Source organism: Thrips palmi, unplaced genomic scaffold (genome assembly GCF_012932325.1).
Source record: "Thrips palmi isolate BJ-2018 unplaced genomic scaffold, TpBJ-2018v1 HiC_scaffold_7, whole genome shotgun sequence".
Classification (NCBI taxonomy): Eukaryota; Metazoa; Arthropoda; class Insecta; order Thysanoptera; family Thripidae; genus Thrips; species Thrips palmi.
Window position 1 is genome coordinate 9079732 of NW_023144634.1, and position 16095 is coordinate 9095826.

Sequence of the window (16095 nt, forward strand, 5' to 3'; positions counted from 1 at the left end):
TACTGGGCAGGCTAAGGTTGGCAACCCTTTCGACACTAGCGCATCAAGGGATTTTTTTGCCACCTTGTGTGGCAACACTGGTTGTAGTGTCATCTAAAGCCAACATCACAAAGTAATTTTTCTTGCCGTTTAAAATTACATAACATTTGCTTGAATGAGAAAAAAAGAACGCTTTGTAACTATTTACAAGCTTAAAAGTCATGTGCCCAGGTCCATTTGAAATATTGTTCGATGTAAGTTGAATATTTCGGACACACTATTATGTCACATGTTGGTAATGTTTACCTCTTCCAGTTCGTCGTCGACCGCCACGCTTCAAATGTTAGAAATCTTTATGTAAAGTATTTGAAGATGTAGCTAGCAGAACATTTCTGTAGTAAACGCTCAACTTAAGTTCAGCCATGATCACGTTAAAAGCGACCGAAAGCGATTCACACGCAGTCAGAAGCCCCAAAACAATGTTGCATGTGCGGAGAGTGGGTTGCGGCCTTGCCTCACTGTCAACCCAAAACCTTTCAACCAATTCGGTGCTGGGGCTTCCCTCGCATAGCTTCTGCCGTTCCCAGTGGTCGTGAAGGCCCGCCTTCGTCCGCAGGTTGGCCAGCCTGCCCGCCGGCCCGTGAACCCGCCTGCCAGTGTGCCAGCGTCTGAGGCGCTCGGTTGGCAGCACTGGCCGGGGCCCAACTCAAGCCGCGGGGCACTGCGCAGCGCGGCGCAGGCCAGAGCCAGCCTGCCCTGCCCAGCCCAGTCAGTTGGCCGGGAAGGAGCAGCATGGAAGGGCGGAGCGAGACAGAGACGGAAACAGTGGCAGGAGTGCGCAGCCTGTAGACGTACAAGTGCCGAGTGGGGCGGCAAGGCTCGTCTCGCGACTTGCCAGTGACCAGTGCGACTCAGTGCCACCCGCGTGCACGCTGCCGAACGGCAAAACGGATACTAAGGATTTCCACCCCACTGCTTTCTTTGAGGTGAGTATCCGCGCTCGGCCGCCGGCCCGTGCTCCTCGAAGCACCCCGTCGTCGTGGTCGCGATGGGCGCGCGGCAGGTTGACAGGGGCGCCGTCGCCGAGGTGTCAATCGGTCAGCCCTCGGCGACGCGGTGAGCGGGGCCTGTGGCAGGGACTGCGACGCACTGCGACGCACTGCGACGCGGGGGTCCGGTCCGGTCCGTAACCTACTGCGCGTCGCGGCGCGTCGCGGCGCGTCCTTTTGAGAGCACGCCGCTGTCGCTGTCGCCGTCGCTCTTTTTGCGTGCGACTTGGTAGTCACGCCAGCGACGCCAGGAGGCACCGGCGTGACACTCCGCGCGCTGAACTCGCTGCTCGCTCACGCGGCCACTCCCTCCCCTCATCGCATATGGAAAATTGAAATCAGCGAATCCAGGCGAGCATTGATTAGAAACGGGCGACTCTGCGGCGGTTTGTTGAACTGGCGACGCGTGCAGCGCGCAGCTCGGATGATCAGCCTTCACCCTGGGACACTGTATCTCCTCCGGCCGGCGTCGGCGAGGGGCGGGGGCGGCTGGGGGCGGCTTGCTGCGTGTTGTGGTGGCAGTGTAGCAGACGACGCCTCGGCATGTCCTCGGGGCGGGGCGGGGCGGGGGGAGTCACGCCGCCGGCACTCGCGCTGACACATTTTGTGTCTCAGACGCAACACCTGATTTCTCTGTATGAATCGCGGCGACTCGAGAAGCAAGCAGCCTAGCAGCGAGCTCTCGGCTCGGGCCGCTACGCCGCTACACTAGCAGGCCGACGACGCGACGCGACGGCCTGGCGTCACCGATCGCGAGGGAAGGACGTGTTAATCATCGGGGCAAGCGTCGCCCCGCCAGGGCCCCACCAGGGCCCCGCCAGGGCCTCGGTCTTCGAGATGGAGCGAGAAGAAAAGGGCTTGAATCGCAGCGCGTGCCTGGAGTGCTCGGTGCGAGCTGCGTGTGCTGGGCGCGTGGGTCGCCGAATCGCGGAATGGTCCAGCACGCCATCGAGTGGTCATCGCGTTGGCCGGCATTGCCCTGCATTGCCTCGCTCTCGGATCCGAAACATCGCTCCTTTCCATTCTGTGATTGCCATGGCAATGCATCGCGATGCATCGCCCTCCCGGTGCACTTTCACATCCTCGCTGCCATGCCTGCGAGGCCTGCAAGTCTGTCTCTCTCTCTCTCACCCCTTCGGAAGGCCCCGAGAGTGCGAGAGAGACAGCGAGACGTGAGCCTGCAGTGCCGGCGGACGTCCATCGGCATGGCGGCGGTGTTGTTGTTGACGAGGAGCGCCATGCGGGGCTGGCGGGCCTACAGTGCTCCCGCATGCCTTGCTGCTTGCTGCGGCTCAACTGCTGTTGTCTGGCCAAGCAGGCCAAGCAGGCCAAGCAGCCGAGCAGCCCGGGGAGGTTCAAGGTTGGGACCTGCAGCGCGTGCAGCGCGTTCGGCCGGACATGACAAGACAGGACGCGGCGTGCTGGTCCCGGCGTCCTGGCTGGTCCGCGACATAACGGAGTCCCTAATATCGGAGTGGAGTTGGTTTCGGCAGTGCTTGGCCTGCAGGCGGGGTACTGGGCGATTTACCGTCGCACCGTTGCTCGCGATAGACGGCCACTCGAAACCAGTAACTCTTGTCCCAGCTGGGGCCGCCGCTCACTGGGACACTTTCCTCCCGTTTTCAAACTTGGGAGCTGGAAGCCACCCCGGCCCGACCCGGATTGGATTACGTGGTCCTCATCCTGACGCGGGGAACGCCACCCAGGACCCAGCTGTGAGGCTCAAAGGCTCAAACTACATCCGAGAGCAGCCGAGTCGAACCGTCGAACTGAAAAGCGAATCGCACCGAGCCGAGCCGGGCCGAGCCGGGCCAGGCCCGTCTGGTCTGGTCCCGTCTTCCCCGATACGACGGCCACGCCACGGCCACGGCCACGACGGCCCGGCCCGGCTCTCCAGGTGCTGCCAGGAGCATGCCTGGAGTCCACACTGGAAAAAGAAGCTTGCGGGGAAGTCCGCGAGCGCGGGCCGGGCAGGCGGTCCGGGCCGAACCGCGAATGCTCCTGCGTGCCCTGGCGTCCTCGTCGGCGTCCTCGTCGACGTCGTGGTCCTCAGCGAACGCGTTCCGCGGCCCACGGCGGCTCAGCCTGGAGGCGGTGTAGCCATGGGGGCCATGGGCGGCTGCCTCGGGTGCTCCGTGCCCCGCGTACCCCAGCCGGGTCGGTAGCCCGTTGCTCTCCGCCTCCAGGAGGCTCCTCACGCCCGCCCGCCCCGCCCCCCCGCCCCGCCCCGCCCCGCCTCGCAGGCCACATACTTGACGGAGATTCTTAACCTACTTTGAAGGCAGCGGCAGTTGCGGCGGCAGGGCGGGCAGGACCAGTGGGGCAGGCGTGGAGCGTGGTGGCGGTCGCTGGGTCGCCCCCCCCCCTCCCCCTCCCCCCTCTTACTCTCTCCTGCAGCCGGCGAGACGCGACGTCCCCGCCGCGCCCCGCCGCGCCCCGCCGCACCCCGCCTGCCCCGTGCCCCGTCCCGCCACAGAGCACATAGTAGTAGGGCCAGTCAGTCACCTGATGAGGCCCCCTGTGACGTGCCGTGGTGACGTCACCGTTCCCTTTTATTTACGGGGCAAAGTGTCCCCGCGCGCATCGCGGTGCCGCGGTGCCCGGTGGCCGTGGGTGCAGCGATGCGGACCCTCAAGTTCAAGGTCGCGGGTTCGAGTCCCCGCCCAGGCACGATATCGCGCTCGTCCTTGAGAAGAAAGTACGCGCTGAGGGAGGACGTGGAGGCCCTGGCAGTGGCCGCCGGAGTCGTCCGGCACAAGGCTGGCCCTGGCTTGGCCCTGGCCCGGTCGGTGCAGGCAGGCCGGGCAGGCGGGAAGGCGAAGGAAAACGGGATCGGAGAAACAGAAAACTCGAAACAGCACTCAGTTGGGTCATTGCTCGTTGCGCCCCGCCCCGCCGCGCGCGTCGCCCTCGGGGTGCGTTCGATAACAGCCCTGATAGGGAGGCTGGCCTCTTCGACCGGCGCGGAGGCGATCGCGGAACGCCGGCAGGGCAGTGAGGGTCATGCATGCATGACCCGGCCCAAAATGTAAATGCTTCCGAGGGCGGTGGCTGTTTACGTGTGTGTTGATGTGTGTTGACCCAGACGCCCGCCGTCGGTCGCGCCGGTCGCAGCTGAGGGGAATCTCGCAGCAACTGCGTCACCTGACTGCGCTTATCCATGAGACACGCCTTATCAACACCCCGGCACGGTGTAGCTGTTTCGTAGAGGGAGACAAGGTTATCACCGAGGCGCACCGTCTCCGGGGGGCGACCTCCGCACGCGTCTTCACCTTCAGCCTGCCGGCCACCGGGTAGGCAGCCCGCTCCACTGGCGTGTCTGCAACCGAAGGCGGTGGCCTACCCGGCGCCTGTCAGCCTGCCGGGCACCGGGTAGGCAGCCCGCTCCACTCGCGTGTCTGCAACCGAAGGCGGTGGCCTACCCGGCGCCTGCAAGAGTTTCATTTTTTTTTCTGTACCAAGTAGCGACACTTGCACTGGCAGGCTGGCGGACCCGGCGCCGCGGGCGTGTCGCATGCCGCCTGTCATTGTGTCAGTCGGTGTCAGTCCGCGACACATCTCGCGTCTGTCTGCCTGTCTGCCTGTCTGTCTGTCTGTCTGTCTGTCTGTCTGCCTGTCTGTCTGTCTGTCTGTCTGTCTGTCTGTCTGTCTGTCGAACGGTGAATCCAACCGGAATGCGCCCACGCGCGTCACTGTTATCATTCCATTCGTTTTCCCGCAGCCCAAGCCCAGCCCCTGCACAAGGCGGCTTGCATAAATTACGTGACGTCGGGAAGGGGGAACTCGAAGCATCTCCGTGGGTGAGGTGTACCAGGGCCCGCAGGATGGCCCGGAAAGAGGAGGGGGGGTGAAAAACATAATCCGCAGACGAGCCATGTTCCTGTCGTTCAAGTCTCCCAAAGAATTGGGACTTCCCTGGGAATTCCGTGCCGGAAACGGAGCCCGTTGCACTGGAAAGTCCCAGAGGAAGGCTTGCATTTTGGCGGCACCCCGTCGGCCCCGTTCCGTTGATGACGAAGGGCCGGGGCGGCAGCGGCCGGGAAGGACAGGTATTGCGGTTGTGCCGACCTCGGCGACCTCTCGCCCGGGTCCCCCCCGCAAAGGCACAGAAGGCTCCGCGCCTAGAAATGCCAAAAGCCTGCAACAATTATCGGCCGCGTCGCAACCGCAGCGGCCCCCCCCCCTTTGGCAGCTCCCAGCCAGCGGCGAGGAGCGGCGGGCCGGGGTGGGGCGGCGGGCCGGCGGGCCGGGTCGGAACCGTTATTGTCTACGTGAGGCCCACCTTTAGGCCTGCCTTTAGGCCCCCTTTAGGCCTGTCCCCGGCAGGGACATGCCACGCCCAGGCCGCGCCCGCGCCGCCGCCGCGACGCCGTGCAGTCACCAGTCTCTGTCGATCAGGGCTCAATCGCGAGCCGCTTAGCTTTGATCGGTTGCTGCGAGCCCCAGCGGGTTTTCTGGACAGTCTAAAGTTGAAAGACGCGGCATTGTTGGTGTGCGTTGAAAAGCAGACACGTTCACATCGTGTAAAGCAACGTCATTTGCTGTCTAGCATTTTTAAAACTGTTATTGGTTATTGTACCGACAGATGACTGCCACGAGCCCTCCGGCCCGGCCCACTGGGTTCACTTTAATTCAATCAGCCCGCCGGCCGGCCAGGCCAGGGGTAAAAAACCGGGACCTCCTGAGAGCATCATCGCCGAGGGAAAAGCGCCCAATTGGTCTCTGTGCGAAGGGGCACTGGAAAGGGGAGGGGGGCAGTACCCGTTATAACCTTTCGTCCACAATGGATGGTCTGAGGGGCGTGGTGGCGAGGCACCACACCCTGCCTGTCTGTGCCTTGACCCCCCGCGGGGCCCTGCTCGGCCCTGCACTGCAAGCGGTGACGTCGCGGTTATCACGTTGTAGACTGATTCCACAGTGCCGCACCGGTACGAGAGAGAGAGACCTCCCACTCGGTCTACTGGGTTAGAGTGTCGTGTTAGGCTAGGTTACGTTTGGACTTCCGGCACGCCGCGCTTTAAGCTGTTCGTGCACACCGTCAACTCCACCGACATCCTGCCGAGCTCTGGCAGTGTGTCGCGGAATGGAACAAGCGAAATTTGGAGCACCCGCTAAGCACTGCCGCGAACCTGCGAACGGACGCGTCGCGGCTCTGTTCTGCCAAATGCCCGGACGTGGTGTCCAGAAGAAAGTTACGTTGGGGCGCGCGGCGGCGTGCGTCGTATGCCAACGACACGCCCAACGGTTGCCAGCGGCCCACGCGGCGTGGCGCGGCGTGACGCCCCCGGCCTGCCCGCGGCCCAGGGTTGGTGCGGTGCGTCGTCTGTTGTTGGCAGACGTTCTGACTCACTCCAGTCCAGGCCGCGCCGCGCCGCCCCCGCAGCAGGCTGCGTCCGACACGGTGCTCGGTCGCGCTGTCGCGCTGTCTCTCCCGCACTCCAGGGCGTGCCGCGGGGCCGCAGGGGTGCGAGAGTGAGGGAGCGTGGAAGGCCGTGTTGGGAATGCGCCTTCCTGGCCGCCTGCGCCAGCAGGGCCACGGCGTCGGCAGGGCCTCGCCGCCAGCGCCGCCAGCGCCGCCAGCGCGCTGACCTGGTTCAGGGACTTCTTTCTCCGCCAGGATGATCGGCTCCGCCGGCTCCGCGCGTTGCCGGCGGGCGAGGCGGGCGGAGCGGGCGTAGCAGGAAGCGTACTCACCCTTTTTTGTCCGGCCCTGTTTTCCAGACGGGGCCCTGTCGCCGTGCCTCGTCGGCATGGCGTCCCTCCGGGCGTCCCTCAGGGCGTCCCTCAGGGCCCTGCGCCTGCCGGCCGCCGCGGCCGCCGCCCGGGTTACGCCATGAGCGCCACGAGCGCCATGAGCACTCGCTGAGGCTGCCGCCAGTCCGCCCGGCCGCCCGCCCGGCCGCCACTTCCTCAGGTGAGCATAATGAGCACGCTCTACACGGAGTCGCGGTGCACGGAGGAGCCGCGGAGCCGCGAACAATGCGCGAGTCCCGGGGACGCGGCGGCGCGGCGGCGCGGCACCGCACGCCACCTTCGCGGAGCACCGCCAGGACAATGGCAAGGGGTGCATCGTCGCGCCCATCGCGCTGCTTGGCCTGCTCTGGCGTGCAGTGCCGCCACGGCCCGGGTGGCGACGTTCGGTCATCCAGTGGCGGCGTCACCGCCGGACGCGTCCACGACGGCGTGGTCGGTGTGGTCGACGACATGGAGTTGGCGCTCTGGCGCCCGCTCGCCCGCTGCAACAAATTAAACCCCTTTCTTTCCCACTGGAGTAAGTGTCCCGAAACCAGTTCCCCACGGCGTCCGTCGTGGCGGGCTCGGACACGGCGCGACCGAGCCCCACAAGGTCAATGCCCCCGACAGATACGCTGGGACGTCCTCGTCTTACATAGTTGAGCCGCGCGGGCCGCAGGGTGGCCGACGACCCCGTTGGAGGCGCGGCCCAAGCCAGCTGAAGGCATTGAAGGCAGGCCAAAGGTTCCAAATAGCCGTCCTAGAAACCAAATTCTGAAGCCACCCCTGTCGTACTGACGACAGTGTCAGTGCTCGGCGATAGATACTGACCTTTAACGCCCATGGGGGTGCTTCTCACTCGCGCGCATGGTTAGGTTAGGTTGACGGCACCCAAGGCGACGCCGCGGCCCGGGCCGGCGGGCGGAGCGCGCAGCGGGCTTCCTGGACGCGTCCCTCACCCTCACGCTCGCCCTCACGCGCAAAGAAAGTGACACGGGCCGTACTCCGCCGGGCTCCGCGCGCACCACACCACAAAGCCACAAAACGAAAGCAGCGAGAAGGAGTCGGGAATCGGCGGCAGTGGCATAGTGCCGGCAGTGCTTAGTGGCAGGCTGGCAGGCGGGGTGCTTCGGCGGCGAGGCGAGCCGCGCAGCCGCGCCGTACGTGTATAATGATCGTATTATTGCAGGCGGGCGCGCTCACACACACGCACTCACACACTCACACTAGCGCTGCGGCACAATAACAAAAATATTGGCGGCAATAATCATCTCGAAAAGCGGCGGTGCGGCCACTTTCACCGAAACCTCCGTCCTTCGCAATGATAATGACCTCGGCCCCTTTATTTTCCGTGCGCTAGTACACGTGCCCGTGTGTGTGCGTGTGTGTGTGCTCTCACTGGTACACAGGTAGCAGGTAGCACTTCCAGGAACACTCACTAGATGGCGCTCGGACTTCCCGGCCCGGTCCGCTGCCCGTCCTCGCCCTCGTCCTCTCCAATCCGATCATCACTTTCCAGTCGAGTCACCTCGCCTCGTTTCGGTGCTTCGGCGAACGGAAAAGCGGCGCCGCCTACCGAAATCGAACCTCTTGGTGAAACTTGAACGTTCAACTCCAGCTTCGTGACTTCCAGTAGGATTTCGGAAAATCATCATCTCGCGCACGCGGCAGTTAAATATTTTTTTCCACTTTGAGTAATTTCCTAGTTCCGGTGCTCTCGCTCCCACACTGCAGGCTCCCACGGCGGTGAGCCTCCCGCGCGGTGCGGCCGGCGGCATGGTCTCGGTGCGCTATGATTCCGGCGTAACGGGAGCAGCGTCGGGCGCAGCTCCTGAGCAGCAGGGCGGCAGAGGACGCCGTCAGGAGTCAGGGCTCGGCGTCGGGTCGGGGGCAGCCAGCCAGCCAGCCAGTCAGCCATGCACAGTTATGTATACCGGTGGTTTGGTTTCGGCTTCGGCAAGTCAGGTCGGCCGGCGGGTCGCCGCGGGCGGTTTGCAGAATACCGGACAGGGCGATCCTCCGTGAGTGAGGTCAGGCAGTTTCGGGACTGGAAGCGCAAGCCTCAGCGCCAGCGGTGTGTGAGTGCGTGGCTTTGTCCCGAGCTTTCGTTGCTGCTCTGTCGTCTCTCTCGCTCTCACGGGGCGTCCCGTACTTACGGGTGAGGACGAGCTCGCCGGATCGGTGGACCTCGGCCCCGGATTTTGGCCGCGCGCACGTCCCCGCGCACGTCCCCCGCGACGCCGCGAGTCGTATCACGAGGTGCACCGCGGGTTGCCCGGCTGCTTTCACACTGGAAGAACACGTCACCGCCAGCCGCGCCCCTTGTTTACGAGGACGGCGTGGACGACGTGATGAGCGGCAGGCTGTGGAAACCTCACCCTTTTCGCGACTGTTTGTGTCTGCATCTCGCGAACGGCTGGAGTTTGCGTCAGATGATTTCCGTGCAAGATTAAATTTTGAGTTTAAGCTATCCTGACCATAACTTGGTGCTTGGCGCTACGGCCGCGCTTCCAGTGGCGGCGCGGGGCGGGGCTGGGCGCGCTGCCTTGGCGCTGCCGATCCGCGAGGGGGAATGACCGTGGTGGCGCGTGGCGCGCGTGGCTCGCCAACCTGGCCGTGGCCGCCGTGCGAGGAAGAGAAACGGCCGGAAAGGGATTCATTTTCTCTAAAAAATGTCGGCACTCGCGTACTCGCGTGGGGTTGCCCGCCGCCTGCCGCGGCGGAGGCCATTCCAGGGACGCCATTGGCCAAGCCATTGGCCGACCGAACGTCGCCGTCAGCGCGTCAGCGCCGGACTTTCTTGCGGAGGCGGAACGACTGCATCTCGCCGATGGTCGCCAGTTCTGTTTCATCTTGTTTTTCAGTTTGGTTCGATTCTTCATTGTCAACGGCGAACCTGTAGCCGCGCCGTGCCCCTGTTCTCGACCTGCACCACGACTGCCGCAGGGCCGCGCGCGTTCGCGCGTTCGCGCTGGCGCGCTGGCGCCACCATGCCGGACCTTGGCCTTGACCCTGGCCGCCGCCCTGGCCGCCGCCCTGGCCGTGCTGCCCGTCCTGCCGGACTGGCGTCATGATGGGGAAAGCACCAAGCAGTGAAAGTACCCTGTTTGGAGCGCAGCGCGGCCCGGTGTCCAGCACAGTGTCCAGTGGGACATGTCCCGTCCACGGCGCCGCACCGCCGCCAAGCCGATGCACCCCCTGGTCGTGGTGGCAGCTCCGCCCCTGGGTCAGTGCGCGCCGTTTGGTCGTCATCATCATGGGCGCCACGAGCTGGCACTTCGACACCTGTCGGGGGCTGAGCTCCAGAGAGGCGTGTGGGAACGGGAGCGCATCGACCCGACTTGCCAGTGTAGGAGACACCGGCGCCGCGTGCCTGGCTGTCTTCTTGGGACTTCCCTTCCCTCGTCCGAATGCCGCAGGGCGGCAGGCAGCCAGAGCCGACTAGACCGGCAGGGCGCTGTGCGCGCCGTGCGCCGCGCACGCGTGGGTCGTGCGCGCGTGCGTGAAAAGTCGAAGCCTCTTGTCGGCGGGAGAAAACACGCTTTCGTATGACCATGACACTGTGGAATTCATCCATTGCCCTGCGTGGTGGGGCGGGGCGGCGTGTGTATACGCAGGGCTCCTTTCCAGCCCTGGCCGTGGTGGGCCCGGCCCGGCCCGGCCCTCAGTGAAAGTGAAGGAAGGCGAGGCACCAATATCGGAGTCATTGGCGTGCGTGTAACACTGTAACAGGTGACAGGCGTGCCACGGACAGGCCGTGGAGCACGACCAAATGCGCCGAACTGCGAGGCATCGCGGCATCGGCAACGTGTTTGGCGTGTCTGGCAGAGCCAATACGTCGCCGAGTGTTGTCGTGACTGCATCCCTTTCGTTTCACATTGTAGGCGTTGCGGAATGGCCAAGGAAAACGCGGAAAGCATTCCTGGGCGCACGCGCGTGACGTCAGCGGCAGCCAATGAGAGCACGCGACGCACGCAACAGGGCGGCCGGGTCGTCCAACCCAGTGCTCGATGAAGAACGGGGGAAACGGGGGTTGTTTACGGCAGAGAGAGAGAGAGAAGGCTCGTCAGCCCACCGAGCGCCTGCGAAGCGCAGGGGTAGGCCAACCCGCTGCGCAGGGCCGCGCGACGGGCGCGTTGGGTGTCCGGGCGCTCGGGCCGCGCGTTGGGTGTCCGGGCGCTCGGGCCGCCGCGCCGCGCCAGACTGACGGCGCTTTCATCGCGTTGTCTCTCTCACACTCATGGGCCGTCGCGCAAGGGTGCGAGAGAGACAGCGCCAAAACGCGGGTGGGAATCGGTCCGCAGTGTGACAGTCGGTGACGGATCGACCTCGACCACAGCGCTATCACTGTCGTCCGCCTGTCACAGCAACTCAAACGCATTCTTTACCGTTTCTTGTGGCGTTGCAGGAGTGTGACAGACCGGCCAGACACCGAAGACCACGATGCGGCCGCCGCCGCCAGTCGCCGCCCCCGCCATGACCCCCTCCTCCGTCGTCATCGTCCTGCTGCTGGTGCTGGCCGCGTGCGTGTCAGGTGAGTGGCTACCAGTGCCGCTGTGCTGCGCGCCGTGCTGCGCTGTGCGCCCGTTCCGTTTTCAAGCTCTGCGCTTTGCTTTTCCTTCCAGGGGGGCCTGTGGCGCGGCAGATCGCCAGGAACGTCGTCCCCGCCGGTAGCCAGACGTTCCAGGCGTTCGCGGCGGAGGGGGTGGTGACGGCGGAGGGGCTGGGGGCGGCGGAGGGGGCAGGCCGGGCGCCGCCCCTCGACACCGCTACCGCCACCGCCGACGAGCCCTTCGCCACCGAGGACGACTGGGACGTGACGGGGCTGACGGGGGCCGGGCTGCCCGGCGAGCGCTACCAGGTCGTCGAGGGGGACGTCGTCGTCGGCGACTCCAACGACGTGGACGTGGTGCCGGCGGTGCAGAGCGCCGTGCTGCGGCCACTCAACCGCACGCACGTGCTGCCCCTCCCCGGCGTCGTGTCGGCCCCGGCGGACGCGGCCTCGCCGTCGGACGCGCAGCTGGACGTGGAGACGGCGCGCCAGTTCGAGCTGCTCCGCGTCAACTACACCAGCCTGCTGGCCGACCTGGAGGGCACCGCCTGGGCCGAGGACATGCGCGCGGGCCGAGGGCTGCCGCGCATCGTGGACAAGGCGCTGTGGCTCTTCGACCTGAAGCAGGTCGTGCAGGAGATCGAGACGAGCGTCATGTCCAAGGTGTCGTGCACGGCGTGCAAAGCAGGTGAGATCCCTTCCCGGTACAAGTCTATCCACACTTTTGATATGGATGCGGTATCATGGGTTTAAACTTGTTTCAACGTTTTAGGTGTTGGTCTTATCCAGCATTACATCCGTGGAGGCAAAAGCAGAGATGACATCAATAAAATTGTCTACCAATTTTGTGTTAGTTTAAAAATTCAGTCGCCTCGAGTGTGTGAGGGTCTTACTGAACTGTTTGGGGTAGGCATTTTTTGTGGATCTGGTCGGAAATATTATTATTCAGTGCACTTTTCACCACGTATATGTTGATTTATTACAGGGAGAAGTTGTGCATGTGTTGAAACGTGTTTCCCTTGGCCCGGAAGAAGTTTGCTCCTTTGTGATTGGTGATGCTTGTGGCGATGTCTATAATCCATTCCATGAATGGAAAGTGATATTTCCTCCAGTGCCCAAACCAGAAGTTCCTGAACCTAAAGTGCCTACAGTAAGAATAATCACATTACTCATATGGGTCATGGCTCTGTGTGCGAGTCGTTTCTTATCTTGCATTTTAATTTGTCATTCAGGAAGGAGCACCATCATTCAAAGTCCTTCATTTGTCAGATACTCATTATGACCCTTATTATCAAGAAGGAACAAATGCAGATTGCAATGAACCACTTTGCTGTAGATTGACTAACGGTCCTGCACTGTCCCCCCAAGCAGCAGCTGGTCGCTGGGGAGATTACAGGAAATGTGATACACCGAAAAGGACTGTAGACCACATGCTTCAACATATAGCAAGCACACATCCCGTTTGTATCTTTCTCTCATGCTCCTTAATTTTACTTTAAATTTTAATTGAATGAAACACTTACTATGTTCTCTTTTATCATGAACAGGACATAGATTACATAATTTGGACAGGTGATCTCCCTCCTCATGATGTGTGGAATCAAACAAGGGAAGAAAATCTCTTCATTCTGAAGGAAACTGTTGCTCAGATGGCCCAGCTTTTCCCTGGAATACCAATATTTCCTGCTTTGGGCAATCATGAAGCTGCCCCAGTCAACAGGTATTTTTATAACTTGAGTTTGACAAGAGGTAGATTTTATGAACAATCACATCATAAAGTAGGTTGAAACTTTTTTGTTTCTTTCAGTTTTCCTCCACCATTTGTTCAGAATGACTATTCTATAAATTGGCTGTATGATGAACTTGATGCTCAGTGGCGGCAATGGTTGCCATCAAGTGTGTCTCGCACTGTGAGGAGAGGAGCGTTTTACAGTGTCCTTGTTCGACCTGGATTTAGGGTCATCTCATTAAACATGAACTACTGTAATAATAAAAATTGGTCAGTGGCAGTATACTTAAGTAATTTTTATTGTCACCTTCTATTAAAACTGTTATTTTTAACTTGGTCAATAAATTTTCAGGTGGCTTTTATTAAACAGCACTGACCCAGCAAAGGAATTACAGTGGTTTATTTATGAGCTCCAAAGTGCTGAGTTCAATGAAGAGAAAGTACATGTAATTGGTCATATCCCTCCAGGACATTCAGACTGTCTCAAAGTTTGGAGTAGAAACTTTTATCGCATTGTGAATAGGTGAGGATTCTCAAAGTAATTCTTTGCTGGTGAACAAATATTTTGCCACTGTGTGTTCTAAATATTTCACTTATTTTCTTCTTTCAGATATGAAAGTACAATAGTCTCTCTCTTTTTTGGACACACCCATTATGACGAATTTGAGCTGTTTTATGACACTGAAGATCTTGGAAGAGCAGTCAGTATTGCATACATAGGACCATCTGTTACACCCTATTATGATCTCAACCCAGGGTACAGAATTTACTATGTTGATGGAGATCATAAAGACACGACGAGGGTAAGTGTTTCTAAAGCAGACATAAATGACCAAGTCTTGAATTTTTGAGCATGTTTCAATCTGTAATTTGTTTTATTGTGAATAGGCTGTAATAGACCATGAAACATGGGTAATGAACCTTAAGGAAGCCAACGCGTATGATTATCCAATTTGGTACAAGTTGTACTCAGCAAGAGCTGCATACCAATTGCCTTCTCTTCTGCCGCAAGAGTGGGATACCCTTATAAATAAAATTGCTCAAGATGGACCTCTATTTGATAATTATTACAAGTAAGGGATCCTTCAACTATCAGGACATTCTATGTTATTCATTCCTGTTAATTTTACATTTCTGTTTTTGAACAGGCACTATTGGAAAAGTTCACCTAGGCGACCACCTTGTGATGGTGAATGTAAAAAGAGGATGGTTTGTGACTTGAGATCAGGAAAATCTCATGACCGGAAAGTACTATGTCAAGAAATCGAGAGTCGTATTGATGCAAATACAAGAACAGGATGGCGAGCTTGGATCTATAATGGCTTGGCACTTTCGTATGTTCCATTTTTTTGGATTGGGCATGCTATTCGAAAAGCTTTAATTATTGTCACTTACTGGTGGTCTTAACTAGAAAAATAACCATTTGTACTATGGTATATTCCATCTTTGAGACTGCAAAACATCTTTCTTTTGCTTCAAGTTAAAAATGAGACCCGATTCTAGGACAAGCTGTTCATTGATGGGCCCAATTAATTTACGTTGCAGATAGATGCTATTTAGTAACACCTTAATTCGTAGCCTCTAAGGACACAATTTTGTTTTACATCAACTAATATTTAATGGTGATGGTGCACACGCACAACTGGTGTTGGTTTCTGTTTGTCACTGATGGTGGTGATGGATTTTCTCATCAAACTATGTTGCCCATCGCCCCTTTGGTAAGCACTCACTATTCCTCTGCCTGCCTTACTGTCTTTTAGATTTGCACAAATATTTTATCATAGTTTGTATGCATTACTATTATGGTGTAAAAACGCATGATAATGTCACAATACTACAGCGATTTCTCCATCTGTTTCAGGATGTCAATGATCATGGCAATCCCATCCTTCACTTACCAAATACCAAAATATGTGTTTGGTCTAGGATAAATGCCTTTCATCCCATTTGAAAAGCTAGGAAAAAATACATTTGCCATTCCATTGTGTTTGAATCTGCGCATGATTATTGGAATGGTTTGTGCAAGAACAATGAGAGGCATTTAAATTGAGAGAAACAACAAGAGAAACAATTTCATGCAGACAGAAAAAGTGCTTCAAGATTTGTAACACTTTCAGTAGGTTGTGTTACTTAGTGTACATTAATGAACATGCTGCATGTGCCATGTCATGCACGGTTGTGCCACATATATCTCATTTGAAGACCCTGCTAGAAGAAGCTTCTTTCATGAAGAAAGATACAACAACAATTTGTGTTTTCCCTGACAACACTAGCCTTGGAACCGGGAACTCAAGTGTGAACATGGGCTGTGATGATTCATACATTCTGTGTATTGTTTTAAACAACATGCCTGCAGAATCTAACTTTTAACTGGTCTTGATGATATAGGCAGTCTCAATACCTGGAAAATCTGCCCCAAAAATTGTGCAAAAATAATGATAATAATCTTGACTAGATTGGATAATAAAACTTCCACTTGGCAAGTAAATGTCTCTCTATTTTTCAGCAAAATTGCTCAATCAAAATCTGTAAATATTGTTAATACCTTCTCTTATGAAAGACCTGTGAATTTAATTTTTAATTAAAATCAATTGTTGATGTTGGTTTTGGATAGTTATTGTAGTTCTTGTCAGTCAATGCAAAGAGAGGAAGATAATCATAAGAAAATGGAATGTGTACACGCTATGCTTTGTATTACGATTTGTACTTTTCTGTACATGTGTATAGATGTAATCAGGGAGACTTAAATTCTTGCCACTGACAATGCGAGTGTATTGAGCGCCATGGAGGGCTCATTTGTCTTCCACATCTTTTTTCTTCAGGGAAATATAACTATAATGTTAGCAGATTGAGCCAAGCCCATGAATTAGGGGTGGAGCAAAAGCACATGTTCTGGACAAATATTTGTTACTCTCGCTCCTCAGTTCTTCATTTTCTGTCTTTGCTCTTGTAGTTGCAATTCTATTGTCACTAAATTTAAACGCAAACCTCAAGGAGCATAAAGGACTTAGTTACTCGGCGTAAGCTTAAGATGCAAAAAACAAACTAACAAT

At 58.1% G+C, this 16095-nt stretch overlaps 1 protein-coding gene across 4 annotated transcripts; it reads left to right on the forward strand.

Moving 5' to 3' along the window:
• Positions 1–729: 729 nt before the first annotated feature.
• Positions 730–16076, forward strand: LOC117652302 (sphingomyelin phosphodiesterase). Of its 4 annotated transcripts, none has more exons than XR_004588150.1 (14): positions 730–965; positions 6750–6942; positions 11170–11295; positions 11387–12001; positions 12086–12219; positions 12299–12463; positions 12546–12773; positions 12861–13033; positions 13121–13312; positions 13395–13565; positions 13653–13845; positions 13931–14115; positions 14191–14760; positions 14904–16076. XR_004588150.1 is itself a non-coding variant. In XM_034397109.1 (13 exons), exons 2-13 carry the CDS (start codon positions 11205–11207, stop codon positions 14971–14973), a joined length of 2403 nt encoding a protein of 800 aa, XP_034253000.1. In that variant the 5' UTR covers positions 730–965; positions 11170–11204; the 3' UTR covers positions 14974–16076. The 4 variants fall into 4 exon arrangements, 1 of the variants encoding a protein (XP_034253000.1); XR_004588151.1 differs by lacking the exon at positions 6750–6942 and having other exon boundaries at positions 14191–14376; positions 14588–14760; XR_004588149.1 differs by lacking the exon at positions 6750–6942.
• Positions 16077–16095: the final 19 nt, after the last annotated feature.

Coding starts and splice junctions, on each gene's coding strand:
- LOC117652302 (XM_034397109.1), top strand. CDS start 11,205: ATGCGGCCGCCGCCGCCAGTCGCCGCCCCCGCCATGACCCCCTCCTCC. Junction 13,313..13,394: donor TACTGTAATAATAAAAATTG/GTCAGTGGCAGT, acceptor ATAAATTTTCAG/GTGGCTTTTATTAAACAGCA. Junction 14,377..14,903: donor TATAATGGCTTGGCACTTTC/GTATGTTCCATT, acceptor CATCTGTTTCAG/GATGTCAATGATCATGGCAA.